Raw genomic sequence first — 23,788 nt, forward strand, 5'->3', positions numbered from 1 at the left:
TTCAGGTTGTAAAATAGGAGAGAGCTCAGAATGTTGCTGTGCAGTCATTGCCACGTCAGCCTCTTCTCTCTCCCTGCAAATTAAAGTAACTATCTTTGAGACTCAGTGACATCATAGAACGAGTCTAGCTGATATCGACAATAATTTTGAGAAGAGAGATCATTTTGTTTCAGAAAGGGAATTGATACAAGGATACTCGTAGTGTTTCTTTTTTTTATTGCTTTGCATTTTAATTGATGTAGGGACAGAATTCTCCTTGTGGTACATGAGATGAAGCTTTGAAAAATGATGTCTGTGCTGGCAACACTAACGTAAGTTGTATAAAAATCACAAATTGGGGGATGGGGAGGGTGTATCAGATTATAGACATGAAAGGAGTTCTAGTGCACCAATGAAGCTTGGTACTTTCATGAAGCTTCAAGCAATTGTTTATATACCTCTCCTGAACCTAATATGCATGTCGAAGCATAGATCCGGAACATGAGTTCAACCAGGATTGTCCCATTATTCTAACATTCTTGTTTATCTCTGCTGGTAAGCTGAAGACTCTTTTCTGCTGTTTGATGTTGATGTGTGGTGCATTGCATAATACTATGTGGTACAGGTTCTTGAGAGCCATGATTTGAACCTTTCAAGCCGAAAACATCATCTCTATTTTCCCCCAACCTTGCTAGGAATCTTATGACATCTAAATAATTATTTATTTTCCATCACAAATTTTCTTGGATCTTTGATGCTGTTTAATATTTTTAGTTGCCCTGCAAACTTTGAGTAACTGCCCAAGTTCCTTGGCAAGACTTGACATAGCAATATTTGTTCTTCGCTGATATTATCTGGTTACGACTCTCTCCAGTGATCCGAGACTTGATCGATACTACTGATATTTACAGTCACAGGTCAATGCAGTAGAAAAGCAGAGTTAGGATATGATGGCGTTACCTGGTGCCTTCTGAATGTGGGTTTTAAACAAGTCACAGCCTCACAGGTTAAGGCCTAATTACTTAGAATGCATTTTAATGGAAAATTCCAATTAATTAACTTCCATAATTCTGTAGGCAAATTCAACAGTTAAATCTTTGATGCAGGGCTCGGTTCTGTGAGTATCATGACTGGAAATTTTTTGATGATCCCTTGCAACCTGCTGCTTTTGCTTCTTCAGTATCGATGTTTTTATTAATGTTCATTTGTGCATGCATGATTGAAGTTCCCTGGCTCCACTGCATGTCTCATCAGTCTGACGTTTGGTAATTCACATTGTTCCGAGTTTGTGTTGCATCTTAAGCACGAAATAATGATTTTGGTAAGAAACATTGTTCCGTGTTCGCGGTGCATCTTGATCACGAATGAATGATTAATATTGTCTCGCCACATCCACAATTGGATTGCATTTTGCACAAATCTCGAACCATCTCAAACTTATTTATCCATCCATTTGCACAGCCTTTAAAGCAATTATTGAACGATCCAAGGTGCATCCTTGTTCCGTGGCATTAAGCGCAAAAGATACAACCCCCATCCCATTGTTCTATGGCATTAATTAAGCGAGGAACTTGCTAATCTTGGGCGTTGCTTTTGAAATTTGTAACTCGTCCCGTTACGTTCCAAGATCCGATCGATCCCCAGGAAGACCCGACCCCTTGTATCTAGGTTGGGGAGGCACCCCCTTTCCTGGGCCCCGGGCCCGTGGTCGTCTAGAATGCGTCAACCCCGTCGGCGTTCCACGAGGGAACCCTCGAGCTTCGGGGGGTTCCAGCAGTCCTCCCTCGCGCTGCGGCCCGGCGGACCACCCCATCGTGCGGAGTATTCCCCGACGGAGATTGAATCTACGGTCGATCTCATGTACCTCGCCGGCAAGGGCGATGGGGGAGGCATCCGAGGCCTCTTGGAGTCCGACATCGTCGTCAACTTCAAGGGCATCGACGGGAGGACGGCTCTGCACGTCACCGCGTTCCAGGGCCGCCTCGATGTCGTCGATTTGCTGCTCCTCAGCGGCGCCGTGGTGGATCCCAGGCACCGGTGAGGCAGCGCGGTACGCTGCTTCCTCGATTGCTAATATTATCGGTCTTCTTCTTGTTCTTAATTCTAGCGTTTCTTGTAGTTCTTTTTCTTCTGGTTTCTTCTTGTTCTTGGTTGTTTGCTTTCTTGAAGTTCTTGAATGCAGCCAAGAATTGAAGCAATAAGAATGTAGCCGAGAAGGATGATCCTTTGTTTGCTCTTGGGGTTATCTATGCGTGTGGATCTTGTTATATTTAATTAATATTTTTTTGGGTTTGATTAGTTGAGTGTTGGTAGCATTTCATTTCATGATGTTAGATGGTAATTCTCTTAGCTGTAAACAAAGACAATGTTCAGCATCTTTGTGTTGTTCCAAGTTCTTTTCGTTGTTTGCATGGAGCTGAAACATTCACCAATGAAATAGATCAGCAATGTATGGTGGATTTCTTCTTTCCATGTCAGATTTTAAAGAAAGTCAGTTGCTGCAGTATCAAGCAATGGATGAACATCCCATGATTAGACAATGTTCGTCTAGTCATGAAAGGGAAAGGTGTCATGAAAAAATGTTTAAATAATATTCACGTAGATACATGAAAGTTCCACTGGAACAAAACAAGACTGACAGTTTAATATAATAGAAGTTTAAAAAGATAGAAGGAATGATGGGGCTCGATTATTGTCATCACCATCTAATCCTTTCTGCATCATAATGGTAGCAGTCGTAGAATCAAGCTCTTTAGCTGAGAAGGCTCTTATCTATAATCCTGGAGAAATGTATGAATTATGGTCATTTAAGAATTGATGTTTAGTTCTTGTTCAAGGCAGTTTTAGGCAAGAGAGGGGCTCGGCAATGTGGGTACAGGGATTGACCTTATTGATCATACTCTAAGCTCATCAAATTAGGGATTAGCCCTCCAATGTTTCAGGAGGGTTGGAAAGAGGATAGATAAAGAGGGATATGACAAGGTTTCATCCAGGGAATTTCATTTATCCTTGCAGTACATATTATAAGACAAGTAGTCAAACTGAAATTAGTTTCATAAGAACTGGGGAAATGATAAATGATATAAAAAGAATAATCACAGTTGAACTATTGGTATGATTTGTTTAATATTTTAATCAAGTAATTAGTGATTCACGAAGCTAAAAGACAAGCATGTTGAAAAGCACATACGTCATCAATTATACAATGCAAAAAGAAACTGACATGTAAACATAACCCCCAAAGTTCTGAACTTTAGGAAGACTCCTTTTTTCTATATTTAATTTAGAACCATGATCCGAACTTAATGAAAGAAGAGTTCTTTCCATAAATTTAATTTGGTATCTTTTGGAATCTTGAACCTGCACCCATTTCCTGAGAGCTTCCTTAAGACTATATGTTACTTGCTTCTCTGTACCCACACCGCCCAATCATCAAATAGTTTATGGCACAATTCAATTCAAGATGGTTTTGATGAATACTATTCGCTAATTAGGTATTAACCAGTTTATGTGGTACTAAGATGGTGAGGTCATCAAGAATGTATGTATACAGTAAATATGAAAAGGACAAAGAAGAAAATCTACAACTAATTTGCATTCCAACAAGTTCATATAATCATTGTGTCAAAGCTCATCTCATCAAAGTTTTCTCTTATGTTTTGTTCTTTTTTTCCTTTTGTTTTTTTGTTTTCTATTCTTTGTTAAAATGATTCAAAAACCAAGTTTAGGACAATGCAACCTTATAAACCTCATTTTTTTATTGACTTTGCACTATATCCTTTGAAGTTTTTTTAATGTCCATTGGAATACTCTAACACCTACTGTCAGGCTTTGTTCATGCATATTAACTGTTGCTGCTTCTTTGTTGCAAAGGATTGCATAACATTGTTGAATTCAAAAAAAAAAAAAAACTATTGACTGCAGATTTTCTTCTATGAAATTTTATTGGTTCAGGTCTCTTCTTGATATGCTGAACCTCAAAAGTTCAAATCTCATCTGGATCTATTTGCATCTGGTCTTGGAGTCTGCAGTTTAAATGATTCTTTCAACCATATTCGATGCTTGTAGTAGTAACCTGCAGAGAAAAGAGGAATTTTCAGGAATTCATCGACATATGTATTCTCTTAGTCAAATGGTTAATACTTTTTTTGTTTTTTGTTTTTTTTAATGTTTAGGAACACTTCCCTGCTAAGATTTGAAGTTGAGCACATCGTATGTACATTTGCAGTTAACTAAATTTTATCATCAGAACTTCAGACTGATTTTCCTACTACTGTTGTCTGAATAGCCACTTGGAAATGCAATATAATACAAGAATCATGATGTGATCAAGCTTTTGGAGAAATTTGGTGCTAAGCTCAGGTATGTTTTGCAAGTTAATGCTTGAATGTGAATTGCATAAGACTATTTGGCCTTCATAGTCTGCTGCAATTATTTTTTCGTTGAACTGTATGTTATGTAGATTGCTTCTATGCATGTGAAAATGGCACGTAAAGTTCCAGACTATGGGTTTCATCCAAGTGAACTTGATTTCACAAACAGTGTTGAAATAACCAAGGTTAGTTATTCCTTATGAGATGGTATTCTTCAATATTATTATGGTTTATCGTTTTTTCCCTGGTGTGTTTTTAATAGGATGAACTGTTATTTTTTAAGTTTATATTTTTAGGCATAGTTTTGCCACTTTTTCCTAAAGCATTCCTTTTGATAAGCTTTAGCTCAGACTCGCATGGGCAATAAAGTGTCTATGTTTAAATGCTGAATCAGATATAGTTCACCAATCACCATTGCTTTTGAGCTCCAGTCACTTTTAACCAAGGTCAGAACTTCATAAACCAGAATATAGGTTATTATATCACTGCAATCTTGTTTCACTGAGATGTATCCGTAAAAGAATGACTACCTAGATGTGACTTTGATGGATGTCAAGTCATATAATGGTCATAATTGGTCTGGCAGAATTATTTATTTTACCATTCATACATGTTGAAGTCTGTTAAGTAATTATGATCTCTTGCATATGTTGTTCCACTAGATGTATTTTGGAGAATTCTGTAAACTTCTATTCTTTTCATTGTGTGGTTGATATGGGAGAGCTGTTTTTACATCATAAACAGATGAACATATTTTCAGAGAGTTCTGGGGTTTTTTTTGAACAAACATTGCCCATTTCAAGTTTGAATTTTGAAAAGTTTTTACCTCGAATATTTCACCATAGTATTTGACTTTTTCTTCAAAAAAAAAAAAAACCTTCCGTATTCTTTTTCTAAAGGATGAAAAAACTGCTGAAGTAATCTAGATGAAAGGGAGGCTTATAATACCATCTCTTCTAAACCCTTGTCAAGAACCACAGCCCACCCTATGATGAAGCTCTTTGAAGATGTTTATTTGAAGATGTTCCGAATAATAGTAGCTTACAGGTAAATTTTTCAAATGAATTTTAGAAGTCGAAATGGCCTGTCAATCCCTAAAACCTTCAACCCTCCACAGGCATGGTGACTTATCTTTGATATGCATGTCCAACAAATTTGATGCTAAAGATGAGGAGGGCTGCTGAGATTGCATTATTAACTTCCAAGAAATTTCTAGAAGATGGATTTGAAGAGGATGGGCCTCCACAATAGTGAAGGCAAGATTCTAACACCAACATGTCTCTAAAATTGCCATTGAGAGGTAGGATTTGACTACCACCATTTTTCTTAACCTTCCCTGGTGCATTGCCAGATTCTATGGTTTTCATATTTTTATATCTGACAAACAATTGCAACATTATACAGCATTTTGAGGTGGCCATTGATCAATGTTTCAAAGCTTTAGTTTCTGAATGGAAAAGTTACAATGGGATGAGAACTGCATGAACATCTTCAATCCAATTTTTTGTTCCTCTTAAATTTCTTTCACTTCTTATGAAATGGATCTGACTTGTAGGAGTCATTGTAATTAATCAGTATAGCAATCGAGCAATGGTTAAAGAGTTTAGTTAGATCAGAAGAAACTATAAGAGGGGAATTAGAGTGGCCAAATCATCTCGTTGTCAAAATTAAAGTAGTTTTAGTGCCTTTTTCTAGCTATAATATTGCTTTGGCTTTTGCTCATTTTGAAAGAATTTTGTTATTTCATGTTAGGCATACTAAATTGTGGATTCCTGAATCACAGGATTTCTAGGTTTTTTTACGTGCATTTCCTTTCTTTGTAAAAACGACTTCAGTGTACATGCCTAGTGCAGAAAACATTTGGAGTCTACTTTGATGAGGCATTTCCCCAACATTTGTATTTGATTTGCATAGTTACTATTCTATGAACAAATCAATGCACATGATATTTCACAGACAGTCAAATCTGTTTTTCCCTCATTTAAGACCATTTCAGGGAGCATTTTGCAACATGGCTAGGAATAGAGGTTGCTGTTAAAATGTTTAATGAAGATGTTATTACTGATAAGGATAAAATGTGGGTTGATCTCAGTATATAGATGTATAGTATTTTGATGTTTGTTTCTTATTATTTTAATTTCTAACTGATTCTATAATGTCGCACCTCTTTTCTACCTGGTCAGCTTCTTAGTCATTCTGTTTTATCTTTGATTTTTTGCAGAAGGGAACTTAGACACGGGCTTTCATTGCTTCAGCAAATACAGCATTCAAATATTGTCCAATTTTTGGGCGCTACAAAGTAATCGAATGATGGCAGTTATGGAATATCTGCCAAAGGTTTGTTTGCTGATTTTCTGAGCTTCCATTTTCTTTTTTTTTGAGCTGTGAAAACTAAACCTATCTGTGTATTTTTGGCATTTGTTGTTCATCCGATCTTACATATTCCTTCCTTTTTCCAATCATGATATTAACCAATCTAACCAGGTCTCGCCTTATCATGTTTTCTTCTGGGTTGGGCCAATATCAGCTCAGTAATGCAAGGATTTTTTTTTTTCATGAACAACAATGTAAGATGTAAATAGTTATAAAGTGGTCTTCCCAATTGTCCATTATTATATGAATTGTTATTTTAATGGAGTTAGGACTAATAACTGCAACTTATAATAGTCATGCATATTTATCATCTTTTATAAAACTTTAAAGTTTAAACTGTAATGTCTTTGGCATCAAGCTGTTTGGGTATGTAATTGTATTTATGTTCTGGGATTAAGGCACTAAAAGGAAACCAGATTAATAAAATTGAAAGCACAAACTCCTAACCTATAAATTTTAATTGATATCAACAATTTAGAATATTACAGTACATCCCCAATTCACCACTGGGTGAACCTCAAGTTTGCTTTTGAAATTGAGATAATTGGCATCTGCCCCCTGCATTGACTGCCATCTGACATTTAGTCCCTGTTGACTGAAAAGTTTTATTGCACCCTTGATATTGATGGCCATTTTATGTTTAATCCCTGTCCCCATATGTACTTATGCATAAGTGTGTATAAAACAGAGAACTCTGTGTAGAAACAGGCATAACTGAAAAATACTGCCTGACTATAGAAGAAGAATGTAAAAATGCCAACTATTTAAAGGCTAAACATAAAATGGCGGTCAAACAAAGGCTGATTGTTAAGTTCCCATTGGAATTTTCATAAACATGTTTTATTTACTTGTATTGTTATACATCACTGTCAAAGATAAGCCATGGTGGTTCGAGAAAAAATGTTCAATAAAGAGATCCATCTTCTAAGATCAATTCAATATAGCATTTGTCTGTCTAAAATTTCCAATATATGTCAGTATTACTTCTTTTGGTTTTAGACTGTGTAATACGACATGTTAGCTATGTGATTTGATTGAATAAGAGCTGATTAAGAGAAATGAACTGGTATTCTTTGGTCTGAATCTCCAGTTTGACTCTTGTACTGGTTCAGATTTCAGAGTGATGTCAAACAAACTATACCAAATGGAAGGGCAGCCTGGTCTATATATTGCATGATGTCTTAGTTTACTTCATTCTTGGGTGCAAGGTGATCTATACCAGAAAGGAGCAATAAATCCATCAATGGCAGTTCAATTTGCACTTGATATAGCAAGGTTGTTAAGTTAGTTTTTGCCTTCCATTTTCTCAAAGAAACCTGCTAATGAGTAGTTACTAGTGAGAATCAAGTTAGACATGAGTTTCTAACACTTCCTAAAATACTTATGGAATTTTGTTTTCCCATCATCTTTAATTTTCAAGCATTGCAAATGCAAGTATTAACCTATGGGTCAAATTTTGCCAGAGGAATGAATTTTTTGCATGTGTCATAAATGATTATGTTTGTGCTCTTATTTCTTTATATCTCGTATATGGATTCGATTTTACTACCTAGTACTCTTTGAATAGCTTGAAGCTTTTTGGACGTGTTTGCTTTGCTTATTATGAGTAAGATTACAGAATCATATTGTTAGATAATGCTAAACATTTGTAAGTTGCAAATTTTGATGTCAGCAAGCTGCTGAAGGTAGTGAAACTGTCTGTGAGGACAGACCGCTTGATTACAAGAATCGTTCAGCTTTCACTTGCCCCACCTATATAACTTCTGAAAGCAATATGAAGTGAAATAGATTAGTCAACATGTACTTGATTTGTTCACTATATGAAGTAAAGCATCAAATGAAAGACATTTTTAAGTATCAGAGTTAGAAGAAATCCAGAGGTTAAAGTCTTTAGGTTAAAAATTGTCTTAAAGAATAGCAGATATTTTAAATTCTGTTTGATCAGTTTTGGTAATTGCATGTAGATCATCTATAATAACAGCATATCATATAAGTGAGAAACTTGCATCAGGATAAAGGGGAGACATCTTTTTTTGGGTCAGACCATCAAAAATATTCTAGAATTACGAAGGAAATGAAGGAGGTTAGTGTTGCATGGATTTTCTTTGTCTTTTTCCCTTTGTGCAATAACGAAGGCGACATTTTATAGTTCATGATGGATTATTCCTTTTCAGGAGCAATTTTTGAGGGTTAGCTGGATCATTGTTGACAATGGAAGCAGTCCACATGCCAGAAATTTATTAGCCATTCGTGGACCAGGAATTTATGAGCCATGTGTGGAGAGTGTAAAGGTGGAGCCCATTGCCAGAAACTCATCAGCAGATGTTAGATACCACAGTGATTCTTGCAGATGCCTAGTGGGTGTTGAGATTATCAAGCATGGGAAGGCCCCACAATTGAATTCTACAAGTTGGCTGATCCACTGCTTCTGTGAATTTGTAGATTCCGAGATTTGTAATGTGGATAGAGTCATAACAGAAATGTAGATTGATTGGTAAAACATTAGCAGATTTCTTGACTCAGATGATTATTGGAAGGAACCAATACCTAAGTCTAGCTTAATATATTTTGTAGGGGGTCAGGTTAGTTATGCTAGTGTGGCTTATGTTATGTTGAATAAAGACTTGATGGTAATACATGAAGGTGGGGCTTCAGTCCAGGTTAAGATGCCCATAAATGTTTTCTTTACTTTTCTTTTTTTTCCCCTATATCTCGGCTAATAAGGTGGACATTAGATTGAGTGCTATGTGATGGCCGCTTACAAGTTCACTTAAAAAAAGGAAGGAATGGGTGGAGAGACTCTACAAACAAGATATGATGTTGTGGTTTAAGAGACTTTGTGCTTCCATAGGGTGCATGCGCATTTGACGAGCACAAGGGTTATGATCATGTTTAGATTGATGTATTTTGGAGTTACAAAGGAATAGTCAAAGATTATGGTGGATAAGATATGAAACTGATCAAGATTGTATGTGCAACCAAGATGTTAGAGAGACCCCTTAAGGTGGCACTCAATGTGTCTTGCAGCACTAGGCTTGCGAAGAAGAATAGGTGCTAAGAACACCTGTATAGAATTGATGAGAAAGGACATTAAGTCCTTTACTACAAAGAGACCCTTAATAGGACTGGTTGACAAAGATATCCAATGCTTACTTAGATTGATGGGATGAAACTCGACATGGTCAGTACTCAGTAGTGCAATTAATTGATTAGTTTTTTCAAATGCTTTGTTATATGAATCTGTGTGGTTACTCTTATGAATAACCTAATATACCAACCAAAAGCTGTCATGTCTCATCCCATTTCTACAATATTCTTTTTTCTTTGTGCTTCTAGCTTGATCATGCTGTTTTAAGCCCTCGCCTCTAAACTCAGCAATGTATATGTAAAACTATAAACTTTTTGAGCAGGCAGGTATGTGGCTCCAGAAGTCTTCCAAATGGAGAATATGGTATAAAAGTGGATGTCTTTTCATTTTTTTTTTATCTTTCAGGAGGTATGCTTTCTAAAAGCTTGCAAGTCTATAAACATATTTAGCACGGTAATTTCAGCAATACTGATATAGGAGAATGGTTGCCCTGCAACTTTCTAGCTGCTCGTTTATCTCAAGAGAACAAACTAATTTATTTGTGGGCATGCCCATGAATAATAACATAAGAATGAAATGTCTTTAACTTAATAAAAAATTCAAATTGTTGTTCACTAGGGGGTAAGCTTGCATATATCTGACCTTCTTTAGATCCTGTAGTGGCGGGAGCCTCGTGACTGGGATGCCCTTTGCTATTAACTAGTGGAAAAAACTTCCCAAATGTGAACTTCCTTGTTGTCAAAACCAACCAGTGTATTTTTCTTTGTACCAATCAATTAGAAAATAATGCAGATAAAGATGTTAAGTGTGCATAAGTATACCAGGCACTTGTGTTAATTTGTACCTAAATAGGTACTAGACATTTTTGTTATTGTAATATCATTTGGTATATATTATTGCAACAGGAAAAGATGCCATCTTCAAGTAGATAGATGAGCTCTACTGATTGCTCTTCTGCTTTTCCTTGGTGTTGTCCTCTGTAAATGCACATCATTCATTAGATTTATTCAGTACTCATGTAGTAAATACTCATTGACAAGCAAGATGGATGTGTTGAATGTAATACTTCGTATCTGCGGAGTTTTAGGCCATATTGCGAGGTACAGGCAACCTATGTTATACCAACTCAGACATGAGCATCATGAGGGGGTGCATGTCTTAGCATCCGATCCTTCGTTAAGAATTTCCTCTAATGGATCCTTACCCTAGTGCCTATCCATGTTTAAGTGTGGGGGGTGGGTGCTTCATAGTGAATCAAAGGGTTCAAGTTATATGAGGTGCAATAGTCTCAAATTTGATGCCCTTGAGTTACCATTTTTCATGTTCATGTTGGTTCATATGCCTCCATACATGTTTATATATGCATTCTGCAGAGATGGTTGCATTTACGATGAAATATGTGCATAATCTTGTCTATCTAAAAAAATCGTACTAGAGTTCTGGGTGGCGCACAGTTGAATTGGCACTTCTTGTTTAACATAGAGTTCATTTGTTGACAGCAAGCTTGTGCTCAAATCACCAATTTCTGGTGTTAATGATAATATACATGTAGTTAATTGTTTTTATGCTAAATGGTTTGTTGATAATGCATTCATATTGTCTTAATTGTTGCTTTCTTGCATAGAATCTTTAGGATACAATTTGTTAACATTGCCAATATATATTTATTGTAATTGTGTTTGGATTATTATTAACCTGATCTGATCTGAAAAACCGATACACTAATAAAATAAATCATAAAACTTGATGAAATCCGATCAGAGTGGAAGTGAATTTTGACCCAATTTAAGTATGGATCATTTTGGATTGTGCCAAACCTACTTGTGTGTAGCATGTAAAGATTTTTGAGTCTGGGGTTTAAATCTTGCAAAAGCAACCTGTTTAAACATATATTCCTCTAGGGCTTTTTATACTTTAGTTACATATTGTGATGATCTGCGGTAGATGTCATGATTCCTTTATTATTTTAGGCCAGGAAGGGTGATGGCTGATAAACTTGGCACTGAAGGATCTTTGAAATGATCGTGTAAATATGAATAGCTGCTAAAAGTTCAGTGGCAATTTATGTTGAATTTTCAAAGTTTTGTATGAGTCTTTTCTTGCAAATTTTATCTGTGGAGGAAATAGAATGCAGCACAGAACTGTAATTTCCCCTCTACAACCTCATATTTGGTCGGAAAGGACTTGGATGGTAATGATCGAGGGTGTTTTTTCTCTTGTTATTTGATCTGAAATGTACATCAAGGTACTTCAATTGTGGCGTTCGCTGATTTCAATTCCTCTTCTTTTCCTCTGTACCTAGGCTTAAGTTCTTAAAAGAGTAGTGTGTGGAAAAGAAAAGAAACCTCCATAGAAATAGGAAATGTGATTCATGTGGCTGAAAATTTTGATGCAATAGTTGAGTGTAAGATCTGTGGGGGTTGAAATGCTCAATTACCCTGAGAGAAACTTCAGCAAGTTCGGGGGTTATGTTCTTCTATTGAATTAAACTACTTGCTTAAGACAATGCTGAGATATATTTATTTGCTTAACAGCATCAATGTTGACCTGCATGGCAAAGGCTGCTGAAATATAGTTCATTAACATTTGATTCTTTGTAGACTGTTTTATCCAGATGATTGGAGGGTCTCCACCATGTTCCACTACACGAGACATCGAAGTTCCCAAAGCATATTTATTTGATTAGCCTCCTTTTATTTGATTAAAGAGTTTGTCCATTTTCTTGAATAATATTTTTTTTCAGCACATGTAACATATTATAATACAATGTTGACTTCTCTTTGATATCTTGGTGGATGTTCAATATGCCATTCTGTGTTCTCTAAGTTGCTAAAATCAGGTCAAGTATTTTTTCAGTGGAAGAGATTTGAATAAAAACAAACAGAAAACAAAAGGGCCGGGATACAAGGGAGAAATAACTGAGATAGTAAAAGAGCAAAATGAAGGGAAATAGGAATTCATCTTCATAAATTAGGTGAATATCTACTTTATTTATCACACTAGAGAAATTAGTCTTAATGGCTGAATTACCAAGATATCCTTCGTTCATGCTTGCCTGGCAATTGGTAAGTAGTTGATGCCGGACAAGAAAAGAATCGGAGTTAGAGTTTTTTTTTTTTTTTTTTTTTTTGAGTGGGTGGGTGCATGAACTTTGGCCTCCAACTTTCACTTCATTTCACAAGAAAATGAGCACTATTGTCTTTTGCTTGATCCTCTCTATAGAGGAGTCCTAAACTTGACCCACGAGTTACTGAATTTGAGTCCTTTTGGGACTCATTGGAAAGATTGAAACAAATCTCTCTTAAAATCTTTAGTAAAACAATTATAGCTTTAACAACCACAATGGTTTTATATAACTAGATAATTTCAAATTAATGAGAATAGACTCATGAACTGAGCAAGGAAAGAAGAATCATGACATTGTGATTGTAGCTTGAGAATTGTTCTTTTATGTTGTCTAATTGAAGATGTACTTGTGATATAGCAATGACGTTTTTTTCCCCCCAATTCTTTGGTTCAATATGGTCTTACACTAATTTTGTTAATAACCTGGGCAAGGCTATTTAGTGATGCCAATTCTTGAAATTATGAATTAAGTCCTCTCGATGATCCCTTACTTAGAATTAATAAAGCCTTCATTATTTGTTTTTGTTAATCAAGGTTATACATTGACTTGATCAGAATTTGACCTTTAACTTATAAACTGCTTATTAAATGCTTTAACTCAATTTATCTTTGTCAATTATATCAAGCTGTTACCACTGATTTGTGCTGCCAAGCATGGATTGCATGCCAAGAACCTAGAAACTTGATATCATTTGTACTTCAAACAGATGAGAAAAATCTTTTTATTCAAGCTCTCGGAACAATATCATTATATGTCAACTAGGTTTGTTTGACGTTGTTTGTTTGAGAAGCACCGAATCTTAAAAAGCCCATGTATAAGCAAGAGAGCCCCATGTATAAGGTTCAGCCCCAGAGACATCATCCTTGTAACCTTGTAACCCAGCACAAAGCATCATGAAGGCCTTTATACTCGAGCATCCTGTGAATGAGAACCTGTCATGATTTCCCATGACTCAAAAGCAATATCTGGTGGTTGTGATTGTTCACATCTTCTTTGAATCCAACTAATCGACTTTAGTGGGTATGCCTAAATTCCTTTCCCATAAGCATCTATAATATGCTTTTATGGAGAAAAATAAATTTATGTCTTCAAGAACTGACGAATTCGAATGTAAGCCCAAATGATTTGAGACTGGCTCCAATCAAGTGCCCCTGTCGAAATTTTCACCATACGACCCATTAGTAGTAACAGCTAAATGTCCTAAAACCACGGACAGGCCAATATGTAATAGATGCGGCCCCGATTTCAATGCCTGGCAAGAAGCAATCACTCTTGTGTCATTGGATTTTGAGGGGATCTTTGTGACTATAGAGCTGCAGCAGCAGGGGGATTCAATCCTCCTCGGTTTTTTTTTTTTTTTTTTAATCTTTTCTCTTTTAGTACAACGGATTCAATCATTCCTTGGCCTGTGACTCTCCGCTTGTTCGCTCTGCAGTCGTGTCATGTCCCTCAGTGGCGCACCATTCTGGTGCTGCTGCTGCGAGCTAATGCGGGTCAGGTGATACCTCAGAAGTGAGTTGGCTCGCATGTTTCTCTTAGTCCCTGGTTGTCAGTGCGCCCAGCGATGGCATCTAGCAGCTAGTCTCAAAAAAAATTTAGCTATGGGAAAAGCGCCTTCCACTTTGGGCTGTCGTGACTAATTCTATTACGAACTTTAGGCGTGGCCCTACTACGTACGATCTTTAGACTTTAGGCAGGGCCCTACCAAAAGAACCGGTGCCACATTGCATGCAGGTCACGGATGATTTCATTGGGACTCGGGGAGCATCACAGACTGTGAGATGCCGCTGGTCACGGATGATTTCATTGGGATTTGTTCCATGTAATTTCCTTATCAAATAGAAGTTTGTGGATGGGAGCTCTACGGCCGACTTGACTCGGAAAATAGTAGGATAGGGAGTTCTTGCGTGTGCGTCAAGTTCTAACGGGTGGTAGGAGGCGAGGTGGATGAAATTGAAATTGAAACGCTTGCTTGGCTGGTATCGCCTTTTCCGGTCAGAGTCAGCTCTGATGGATGGACATAATAGGGTAGAAAGATAGATAAAAGTCTCTCAAAAAAAGGCAAAAAAAGAAGAGAGAGAGAGAGAGAGAGAGAGAGAGAGAGAGAGAGAGAGAGAAAGAGGATGAGAAGAAAGGTAGAAGAGTCATACCGTGCATTTTGGATGGTTCTGTGACCACTCTTTTGTTTTTTAACACAGTAGATGCGGACTTCTGGGTGCATTTCCATGTTTTTCTTTTCTCCCATCTCTCCTCCCCACTCTCTGTAATTAGATTAGGATCAAGAAGGAGTGATGCAGTCTTTTGTAGTCGATCATTTTAAAGATGGCAAGAATAGGTTTGACTTTGATCAACTTTGCTTCAACTACTTCTGCAACCGGATGGCCATTTTTTTTGCGGCTACAAGCTCAGGTTTGAGCAACATTTCTTTAGTTAACTTTGCACTGGAGCAGCGATAAGATGCTTCTATGCTGAAGCTTCATCCAACTTCAGTGTTTCCACAAAAGGAAAATTCATCTTAGAATTAGAGGGTGAGCGCATTATGTGCTCAAATGACTAAGATGAGAGACGAGTAATAAAGCACCTAACATTACAACAATTTTCTAATGTCTCTTACTGGTATCTAGTATGAGAATGTCAAGCATATCTCATTTAGGGCTTGGAATCTTTTTCAGGAGCCTCAAATACATTGTTTCCAGGGAATTCATATTCGTCATCATAAACTCTTGAGATAAATAGTTAAAAATAAAAATCATCGATCTAACATTATTTCTTGGTGCATGGTAAGTGATTTTGGACTACCTGGTGGAAAATACTCACTTTAATAAGCAACAGAGGTGGAACTAGAACCAAGGTCTCTCATACAAATTATGACAACTTTTTGAAAATTTGAACACGATCCTTGCATGTTCAAACCATGTTTATCAATTCTTTTCAAGATTCCATCAATGCAAATATGAGCCAAAGGTATCATATTTGATCTGCTTATTGTTAAGATGGTGTATCTTAATGTAGCTGTTGCAAACAAATGTTTTTGGGAAAAGTCTTTGTTAGTCATCACTTACTAGTAGTATAATGATGATCTTAGTGTCGTGATTAACTCACGGGAGGGATGTATCCAAGACCTTTATTTGTGGATCTCTTAGATGTATGAAAGATGTGATGCAATGAGTCTAGAAGATGAGCGGATGTGTTGAGGTTGATGATCATTGCATAATAGTGACTTGAGGAGGAAAATTAAAAAAATTCTTATTTCGCATAATTTTTCTTTCACAATTCTTGGTTGAATGACAAGTTTCATATGCAGCACTCTTGCTCTCTCTCTCTCTCTCTCTCTCTCTCTCTCTCTCTCTCTCTCTCTCTCTCTCTCTTCTTTGTGCATTATTTTCTGAAGTTAGTAATGTTACCAAATTAAACAGATTTTTTTTTTTGAATATTTAGATTGCAAATTTAATTTGGACCACTTATAGATTTATCCCATAAATAGAGAAGGCTTATCTCATGGTGAACCACGGCATTTCTTTATCTTTCGTAATAACGTTTCTTTATGACTTTATGATAGAATGGTCTTCCTCAGTATATATCATAAATATCCAGCTATAAAATCATACTTCTTCTCTTTATTTGACACTTTCAATTTGCGACACCCTAACAGAAGAGTTGGATGCTTTAATTTTTTCTATATTTTCATTTTTCTGCTCTTTGGCTAAAACTTTTGTAAGTTTACGAGAATCTTTGAAGGTTGCTATATGGCTTCCCGAGATTAAACAAGGTATTAGTTTAGTTTTTTATTGCCAACTAACCTTCTAAGGCAGGTCCCCTTTTATACCAAAGTTGCTTGTTGAAAACCTGGCATTTTCCTTGATTTAGACCTGGAACTACCACCCTTATTCTCAAATAAAAAGACTAGGAACTACAACATGGTTATACGGGATGAGACTTTGGTGTTCTTATTTGGTTATGACTTCCTTTCAATTTATTGACAGGTAGTTTTACAGGATATTAAGGTTTTAATTATGCAATTCCCATTCTCAACTTCCAAAGTGTTATTGTAGGTAACAAATGCCATTTCGCCTTCACATATCCAAACATTTTCCCTTGTCAACCATTTCACACCATACACAATACTCTATCTTTAAAAACCAATAAATTCCTCTTCCTTCCCGTCCATTTTCCTATCCTATCCAATAATTATTTCAAAGTTATAACTAGTTAACAACTTTTCTGTTAATGATCCATAGTTAATCCAAACACTCGCTTCAGATTTATATCTAAGCATTTGAATTCTTGTTGAAGGGATATCTGGGAAAGAAGAATCTACAAGATGGTGAAGTTATATAAATTTACAAATCGAGGAGGAATGTGGGATTACTTGATCATTAATATCCAAGATTCATCTTGAGAACTTCTTAATCAATCATCTTTGTCTTAGTCTTTTCTTTATCCTGGACATCAACCCATTTGCTCAAGGATTTTCAAGTTTGTAATTACGCAAACATGCAAACTTGCTTGTGAACAATTGATCCGGTCGAGGAGAAAGGAATTTGTTGCTACTAAATATTGAGCCGTGGTCTGTTGTCACTCGGTGTACTCTAAGGTCGGTGAGAACCAAAGAGAAGTTAGATTAGATGAGACTGAGGTGAATAGAAACTGGCTCACACTGAGGCCTCCGAGTTACATAAGGATCTCCGAGTTACCTCTTTATATAGGGTAAAATACACATCTATTACTTGATTGATATACTTTAACTATGTGGTAATGGTCGGCCGCATATTAACAACATGGTAACCATTTTGCACGAGCAATATATGACGACAATCATGCCGATCATGCATTAATTGCAGTGTCGTCACAACTGCTAATCTTTATCGCTTTGAGCAAAATGGCACCTCGGTCTATTTCGAAGTTATTTACCTCGGTTATGGCCGAAGTCAAAGAGGTCGGTTCCATCCGAGGTTCAGATGTTCAATATTTTCCCCATCAGAATTACTTCCTTCAATCTGTTCAACTCGATTTTTTAAAAAAAAATAACAAAAATTTGGAAAAATTTGGACAAGTATGATCTAAGCCCCTCTTTTCTTTCATTAATGAATTCTAAAACTGAGTTACATAGCTTCTACTCATACTAGTAAGGTCCATCCTTGCACAATTTTGGTTGAATTTTTGTTGTAGTTGAAATAAGATGCAGGTTTCCGAAATAGTTATGAAAAGCTAAAATCTTGCAGGATGTACATTTCAACTCCTACATGCACATTTCATCCGCTTTGCCCAATTCTTCCTAGATTGGGAGAATAATCCAGTCAAAGTATTTTCTAAAAAGTATTTTTTTCTGACTATTTTTTTTGTTCCTATACGATGAAATTTAGTCCTGATCGCTTGGTAAATTGCATTCTAAATAGGTGGCGCCACATTATAGAGCTAGAAAAGTTTCTCGATTTCAAAAAAAAAGAAGAGAGCATCCTAATTGGATGTTGTGCGGGCAAGTTAGAACTTTTAGAAATTTGGCATACGATTGAGCTTTTCAATATAACAAATTTTGCTCCTAGACCGTGTACAGTTTTCTTCATAGTAGCTAAAATGATTTATATCAAATTTAGTAATTCTTCTAAATTAATATTTTTTAATTTCTTATAGGCTTTCTGTTATATTTTCGTAAAGATTTTAAAGCTTTCGGAGCATTTAATAAAAAAAAATGCGTTTGGTGCGCCTTCTTTGGTCGTAGGGACCTAGATACCCCTGCAAACTGTTTGGCCCACATGACGGTTTTAACTTTTTCGTTTGGTTTTCTAGTTCTCTTCTTCACTGCACAAGATGAAATGCCACTTCAGCTTCCTCCACTTCGTCATCATTTTATTCTCTCTCTCTCTCTCTCTCGCTCGCTCTTTAAGTGGCTTCCCAGTTCCTACCATAGGAAGCTATCTGCGTCACCCTAAACTCCAGTCAATCTCGCATCGCTCTTTTTCAAAGGAAGAAAAGCAGCTCTATCTCTTGGTGGACTTTGTCCTCTACCATGCTCCGACTTTCCAATATCCAATCAGCCTCCCTCAAAGATGACACCTCCATAGAGTCAAAAAACTTACATAAATCAGTCCTTAGGGCTGTTCTAGGTTAACCACCAATTTTTGCATTAAGTAACACAGCCAAACGACCAACTGTAGCTATCGAATGGGCCACAAAGTAAAACATTTTCCCAAAACACCTTCACTTTTTTTTTTTTACAAGTGTGATAAAAATCCCATGCCTTGAAATATAGTTGTGATTTCAACAAAAGAAGATAAATTTTAGTTTGTGGTTCTAATTTAAAATTCAGTGAATTCGTGCTTATAGGTTTAAGGCCTCAATAAAAGTTATTCAGGTTGATGCACAATCTGTATACTACTAATCAAAGAAACAAACTGCAAGCCTTGATTGGAGCATAGCTTCTGGCTTGTCAAAGATAGTACTTTACCATCGCATCCCTTACCATGTTTTTGTTAGAGTTTGATGTTAGCTCTTGGCATGGTCAAGCTGTTGCTTTCCTCGCTATAGAAGTAAAAGATGAAATGATAACAACTTGAATGGAGGAGGGAGATAAGCTGAAAAGTCTTCTTATGCTGGTTGAGAATTTCAAAAATAAACAAAAGTTAGGTTTTACAATTTCAATACACAAATATCAGAAGTTTTGGAATAGCAATAGTGATGGTTAATTTTCTACTTGACAGACCAGAATTAAATTATATTTGATTTGGTTTCATTTAGAAGAAACACAAAGCCCATTATCTTCTGTGCTCTAGACGTTATCATGAGTGCCGGCACATCTTGGATGGTACATATATGCAATACTGGTATTCTCTTCCTCGGAGAACGGCAGTATCCGCATTGCTCATTAGAATGTGTTAGTCTCGCTGATCATCTCAACTTGTTCTTTTTTTTTTTTTTTAAAGACCGCACTTCATATATATATATATATATCTTCTTGCTACATTATATACAAGTTTCAATTCAAGTTTCATAGTTGATTTATATTGGAATTTGACTTTACAACACTATAGAAAAGAATTACATGACGTAAAGCTTCTCCTGAATTTATTGAATATCATTTCAAAGTCCAAAAGATATAATCTGGTAGATCATTTGGTGTACTTAGCCATAATAATTATCACATTAAATTAGTTATATAATTGGGAGGTAATTTGGACATAATCCAGTGAGAGTTTCTACTATCATTACCCTGATCTTATAATATTTCTCATGATGACATCATTCCTGCTTATGCTTGTCTTGGACTCCATGCCAGCTCCTCTAATTAAAGCCAAACCAGGAGACTTCTTCACACCAGGCAAAAATGATCCGATGCAGTTCGGTGATAAAAAGAGCATCCAACCAGGTTAATCAGAATAGAACTAAGAATTCCTGGTTGCCAGAAGATAGTTGTGATCCAGGACAAGCCGTGGTCAAAAACCATATTGCTATAATTTTTCTAAACAATCAGCATCATCATCATCATCATCATCATCATTATTATTTGCCATCTTTTAATTTTTAGACAAATCTAACACTTAATCTAATCATAGATTTAACTTCCGACACTTAGTGAGATTCTTCTAATTGCAATTTGATACATTAAAGTCCTTATGCAATGTGTAAGTTGAAATTTCGATGATAAAACTTTGATCTCAATCATGGTTGCATTCTTCGCATCATCTAATTATACTCTAATCATGCAAACCTTGCTCATGGTTAGAAACTTAAACTATATGCTGCCAATTGTTCATATCCAATGTTTGAAATTCTAATATAACCAAAAAATTCACTCGATTTCAATCATAACCTAGAAATATATGGGTCAAAGTTTCAACTATTTCTGATTTTATATGACGTTTCCAACACAATTTTGTCATGTTGACTGCATTTGCTACATCAGTTCAATATGTGTGTGTGTGTGTGTGTGTGTGAGAGAGAGAGATACTAGTATGCATGTCTGGGAAAGATTTGTTTTTTCAGAAAAAGGAGGGAAGCAGCGTACCTAGATTTCATTAAGTAGATGAAATCTCAATTTGGGCTGAGAATATTATTTATTTGAGAAATATGATAGGAATGCCATCTATATATGTGTGTGTAATATGTGATCCGATCGGGAAGAAGAAAGAATTTTTTCAACCAGTTCAACTTGAATCTCTCAAAAAAATTTAGAAAAAAAGGTGAAAAATTGATGAATATAGAATTTAGATTCACTTTTTTTAATTGATTATTCAAAAATTGAGGTACATAGCTCTTATTTATAATAATGAAGTCCGTTCTTACAAAATTTGAGTCAAATTTCTCTTTTAGTTCAAATAGAACTAGTTTTCCGAAAATAGATATGTTAAGTAGAAATAAATAAAAAAAATCTAAAAATTCTACATAAGAGAGATATCAATTCCTACATAAATTTTACCTTCTGTTTCTTCATCTAATTCTTTTCAGATTGGAAGATACGTTCGGTCAAATAATTTTTTTTTTTTTTTTTCTGTATGACAGACTTTGGGCCTGATTTCTAGCTACGCAGCCCCCGCCTTTAGGGTGGCGCCACATCAAAAATCTCGAAAAGTTAACAGAGTTAAGAAAAATAATCTCAATGGGACGTTGTAGGATCAAGTTATAGCCGCGTAATTCAACTTTATGTGGTGGATCTCTGTCATGGAGCCTATCTAGCCCTATCCGTAGTAGCGAAAGTGATTTACAGCATGTCTGATGATCCTTCTGGGTAGTGCGTGTGTGCGCACATTTGTGCATGTGCGTGTCCATATGTGTGTGTGTGATGCTGAGTTAAACTATTTGACAATACAATAACTAATTTTTTTAAACTTTGAGAAATATAATAGAAATGCCACTAAGGCTCGAACATGTAAACCTATCCAATGTCCATGGTGTGATCACTCGGGAGGGGTGTTGCCAACTAATGCACCCCAATCCTTTTTCTTCCTCTTATTCTTTTTTTGTGAGAAATATGGCCGTTATAAGCTACCATTTGGGTTCGAACATTAAACCCCTGCTATGAAAAGATAGGTGTCAACTAGGTAACTAACAATTATTGATTGACCCCAATCTTGTTGGTGTGTAGACTAGACAAGTACTAGGTACACTTTATGTGAACCAGATTATATTCCTGGTCTTATATTATGTAGGCTCAAAGATAGAAGCATTCCTTTTTTTTTAGATGGGGCAAAGATACAAGCATTCGTAACTAAATTTCACCAACAATTTTATGTATATAAAACATGCTGAAAATTGAGTGTCATCCATCAATTACAATTCAGATCTAATATATAATCCCAAACTAACTTTTAATTCTTGCATATATCAATGTAATTTGATTATCCATCCATCCATCCATCTACTGTCTATAAAGAAAATTGTTTTTTTGTTTGTTTATTTGGTTTTCAATTTATTTTTGGAGTCACAAGAATGTGGTCATGAAGATAAAGTTCCAATGAGAAATGGTTTCTTGACATTCTCTCCTTATAAGTTAGTCTGTAGGATCTAGTTGGGTCACTTTTCACTCCTCAATAAAAGGTTGTTAGCATGTATGATATAGCTAGTCTACTTTCAGGATTCCACCGCTATGCACGGACTTCTTGTGGGGATCACCCAATGCTCTTAGTTTGACTACTAAGATACCTGATTACTTCCAGGGAAAATATTTGATCTAGGATCAACCTTTGTTGGAAAAGGACATGCATAGCCTAGAGGTTTCAAATGTGCCTAATAGAAAATAATGAAGACATCAGATTATTTTGGGTTCATTAAACTAAATCTAAGCTAAAAACTAGAGAAAGAATTATTGTGAAGATGCAAATATAAGGAGTTGGCATGGAAGGGGAGGAATTGGGACACATCACCTTTCCTTAAAAACCCGGAAAAGTGAATAAAGAGACTAGGTTATGTGATATGTCTAAAGCTATAAGAATATGTAGGAGAAATAATAAAAAGGAGGAAAAACTATATCCTCACTCCTATCTTTTATGTGTATAGGCTTATTAGGAAAGTTGAGTGTTTTCATAGAACCACCTAATATAAACTTGTTGAAAGAATAAGTTTATCATTCCTTAAAATCCTAAAAATGAATGAACTACCCGAAATGGTGATACATTGACTTAAGATAAACATTGTTGATGTGAAATGGAATATTTTGAAAAGTCCATGGCACTTTAAAAGCTAGCTATAACACCAAGCACTTTAAATCAAGAATTTCGATCTTGATATAGAAAGGCAGTTAAAGTACCATAAACCAGGGTTTGAGGCACCTACGCAACACCAATTCATTAATGAATTAGGACATTTTGCTCCATCTCTTTGATACCATGATCGATTTAGACAGCATCAAGAGCAATCTAATTGAGTTGCTTGATTCTAAAATAAAAAAAGAAGAAATAGTAGTGGGGGGCATGCTCTATGAGTAGAGGGGGAGAGAGAGGGATAAGAGAGAACATAAAGGACTCGTTTGATTTGTGGAAAGAATTTTTGTCACTAATATTTTTTCTGAAAAGCTGATGCCTGGAGAGATGGTTTTTGCATGTTTAATTGACTATGAGACAATGATATATTACAGAGTAGCTTATGTTTGGTTGAGTATCTATTTTTCTGAAAAAGATATATAAAATATCTATTATGTCCTTAATAAAAGAAAAGACCTTACCCCATTCTATATGAAAGCTTAAGGATACTTTTTGAATAAAATACTCTAATTCTCAGCCGATGGAAATTGATTTTTTTTTGTATCCCAAATGGTTTTTTTTTCTTCACAAAATATGCAAATTTTATTCTCATAGAAGAGCTACTTTTCCATCTGTCTATTTTAAAAACTCTAACCAAACACGAGGTATCTCTCCA

At 35.9% G+C, this 23,788-nt stretch overlaps 2 protein-coding genes across 6 annotated transcripts; both read left to right on the forward strand.

Moving 5' to 3' along the window:
- The first annotated feature begins 8 nt into the window (after window positions 1-8).
- LOC148703578 (uncharacterized) lies at window positions 9-12,597 on the forward strand. 5 transcript variants are annotated; one of them, XM_088722555.1, is made up of 7 exons: window positions 9-4,114; window positions 4,208-4,341; window positions 4,442-4,537; window positions 4,747-5,608; window positions 6,574-6,689; window positions 8,737-8,808; window positions 8,900-12,597. In XM_088722555.1, the coding sequence occupies exons 4-7, from the start codon at window positions 5,572-5,574 to the stop codon at window positions 9,209-9,211; spliced, it is 537 nt and encodes a 178-aa protein (XP_088578681.1). In that variant the 5' UTR covers window positions 9-4,114; window positions 4,208-4,341; window positions 4,442-4,537; window positions 4,747-5,571; the 3' UTR covers window positions 9,212-12,597. The 5 variants fall into 5 exon arrangements, with proteins under 5 accessions (XP_088578681.1, XP_088578682.1, XP_088578680.1 ...); XM_088722556.1 differs by having other exon boundaries at window positions 5,470-5,652; XM_088722554.1 differs by having other exon boundaries at window positions 5,470-5,608.
- LOC120111735 (serine/threonine-protein kinase 12-like) lies at window positions 1,697-4,654 on the forward strand. The gene is made up of 4 exons (XM_088723022.1): window positions 1,697-2,016; window positions 4,155-4,191; window positions 4,442-4,537; window positions 4,649-4,654. The coding sequence occupies exons 1-4, from the start codon at window positions 1,697-1,699 to the stop codon at window positions 4,652-4,654; spliced, it is 459 nt and encodes a 152-aa protein (XP_088579148.1).
- Window positions 12,598-23,788: the final 11,191 nt, after the last annotated feature.

The sequence above is a fragment of the Phoenix dactylifera genome, chromosome 5 (genome assembly GCF_051530095.1).
Source record: "Phoenix dactylifera cultivar Ajwa chromosome 5, Ajwa_hap1_PhDact_Kaust_v1.1, whole genome shotgun sequence".
In the NCBI taxonomy this organism is placed as follows: domain Eukaryota; kingdom Viridiplantae; phylum Streptophyta; class Magnoliopsida; order Arecales; family Arecaceae; genus Phoenix; species Phoenix dactylifera.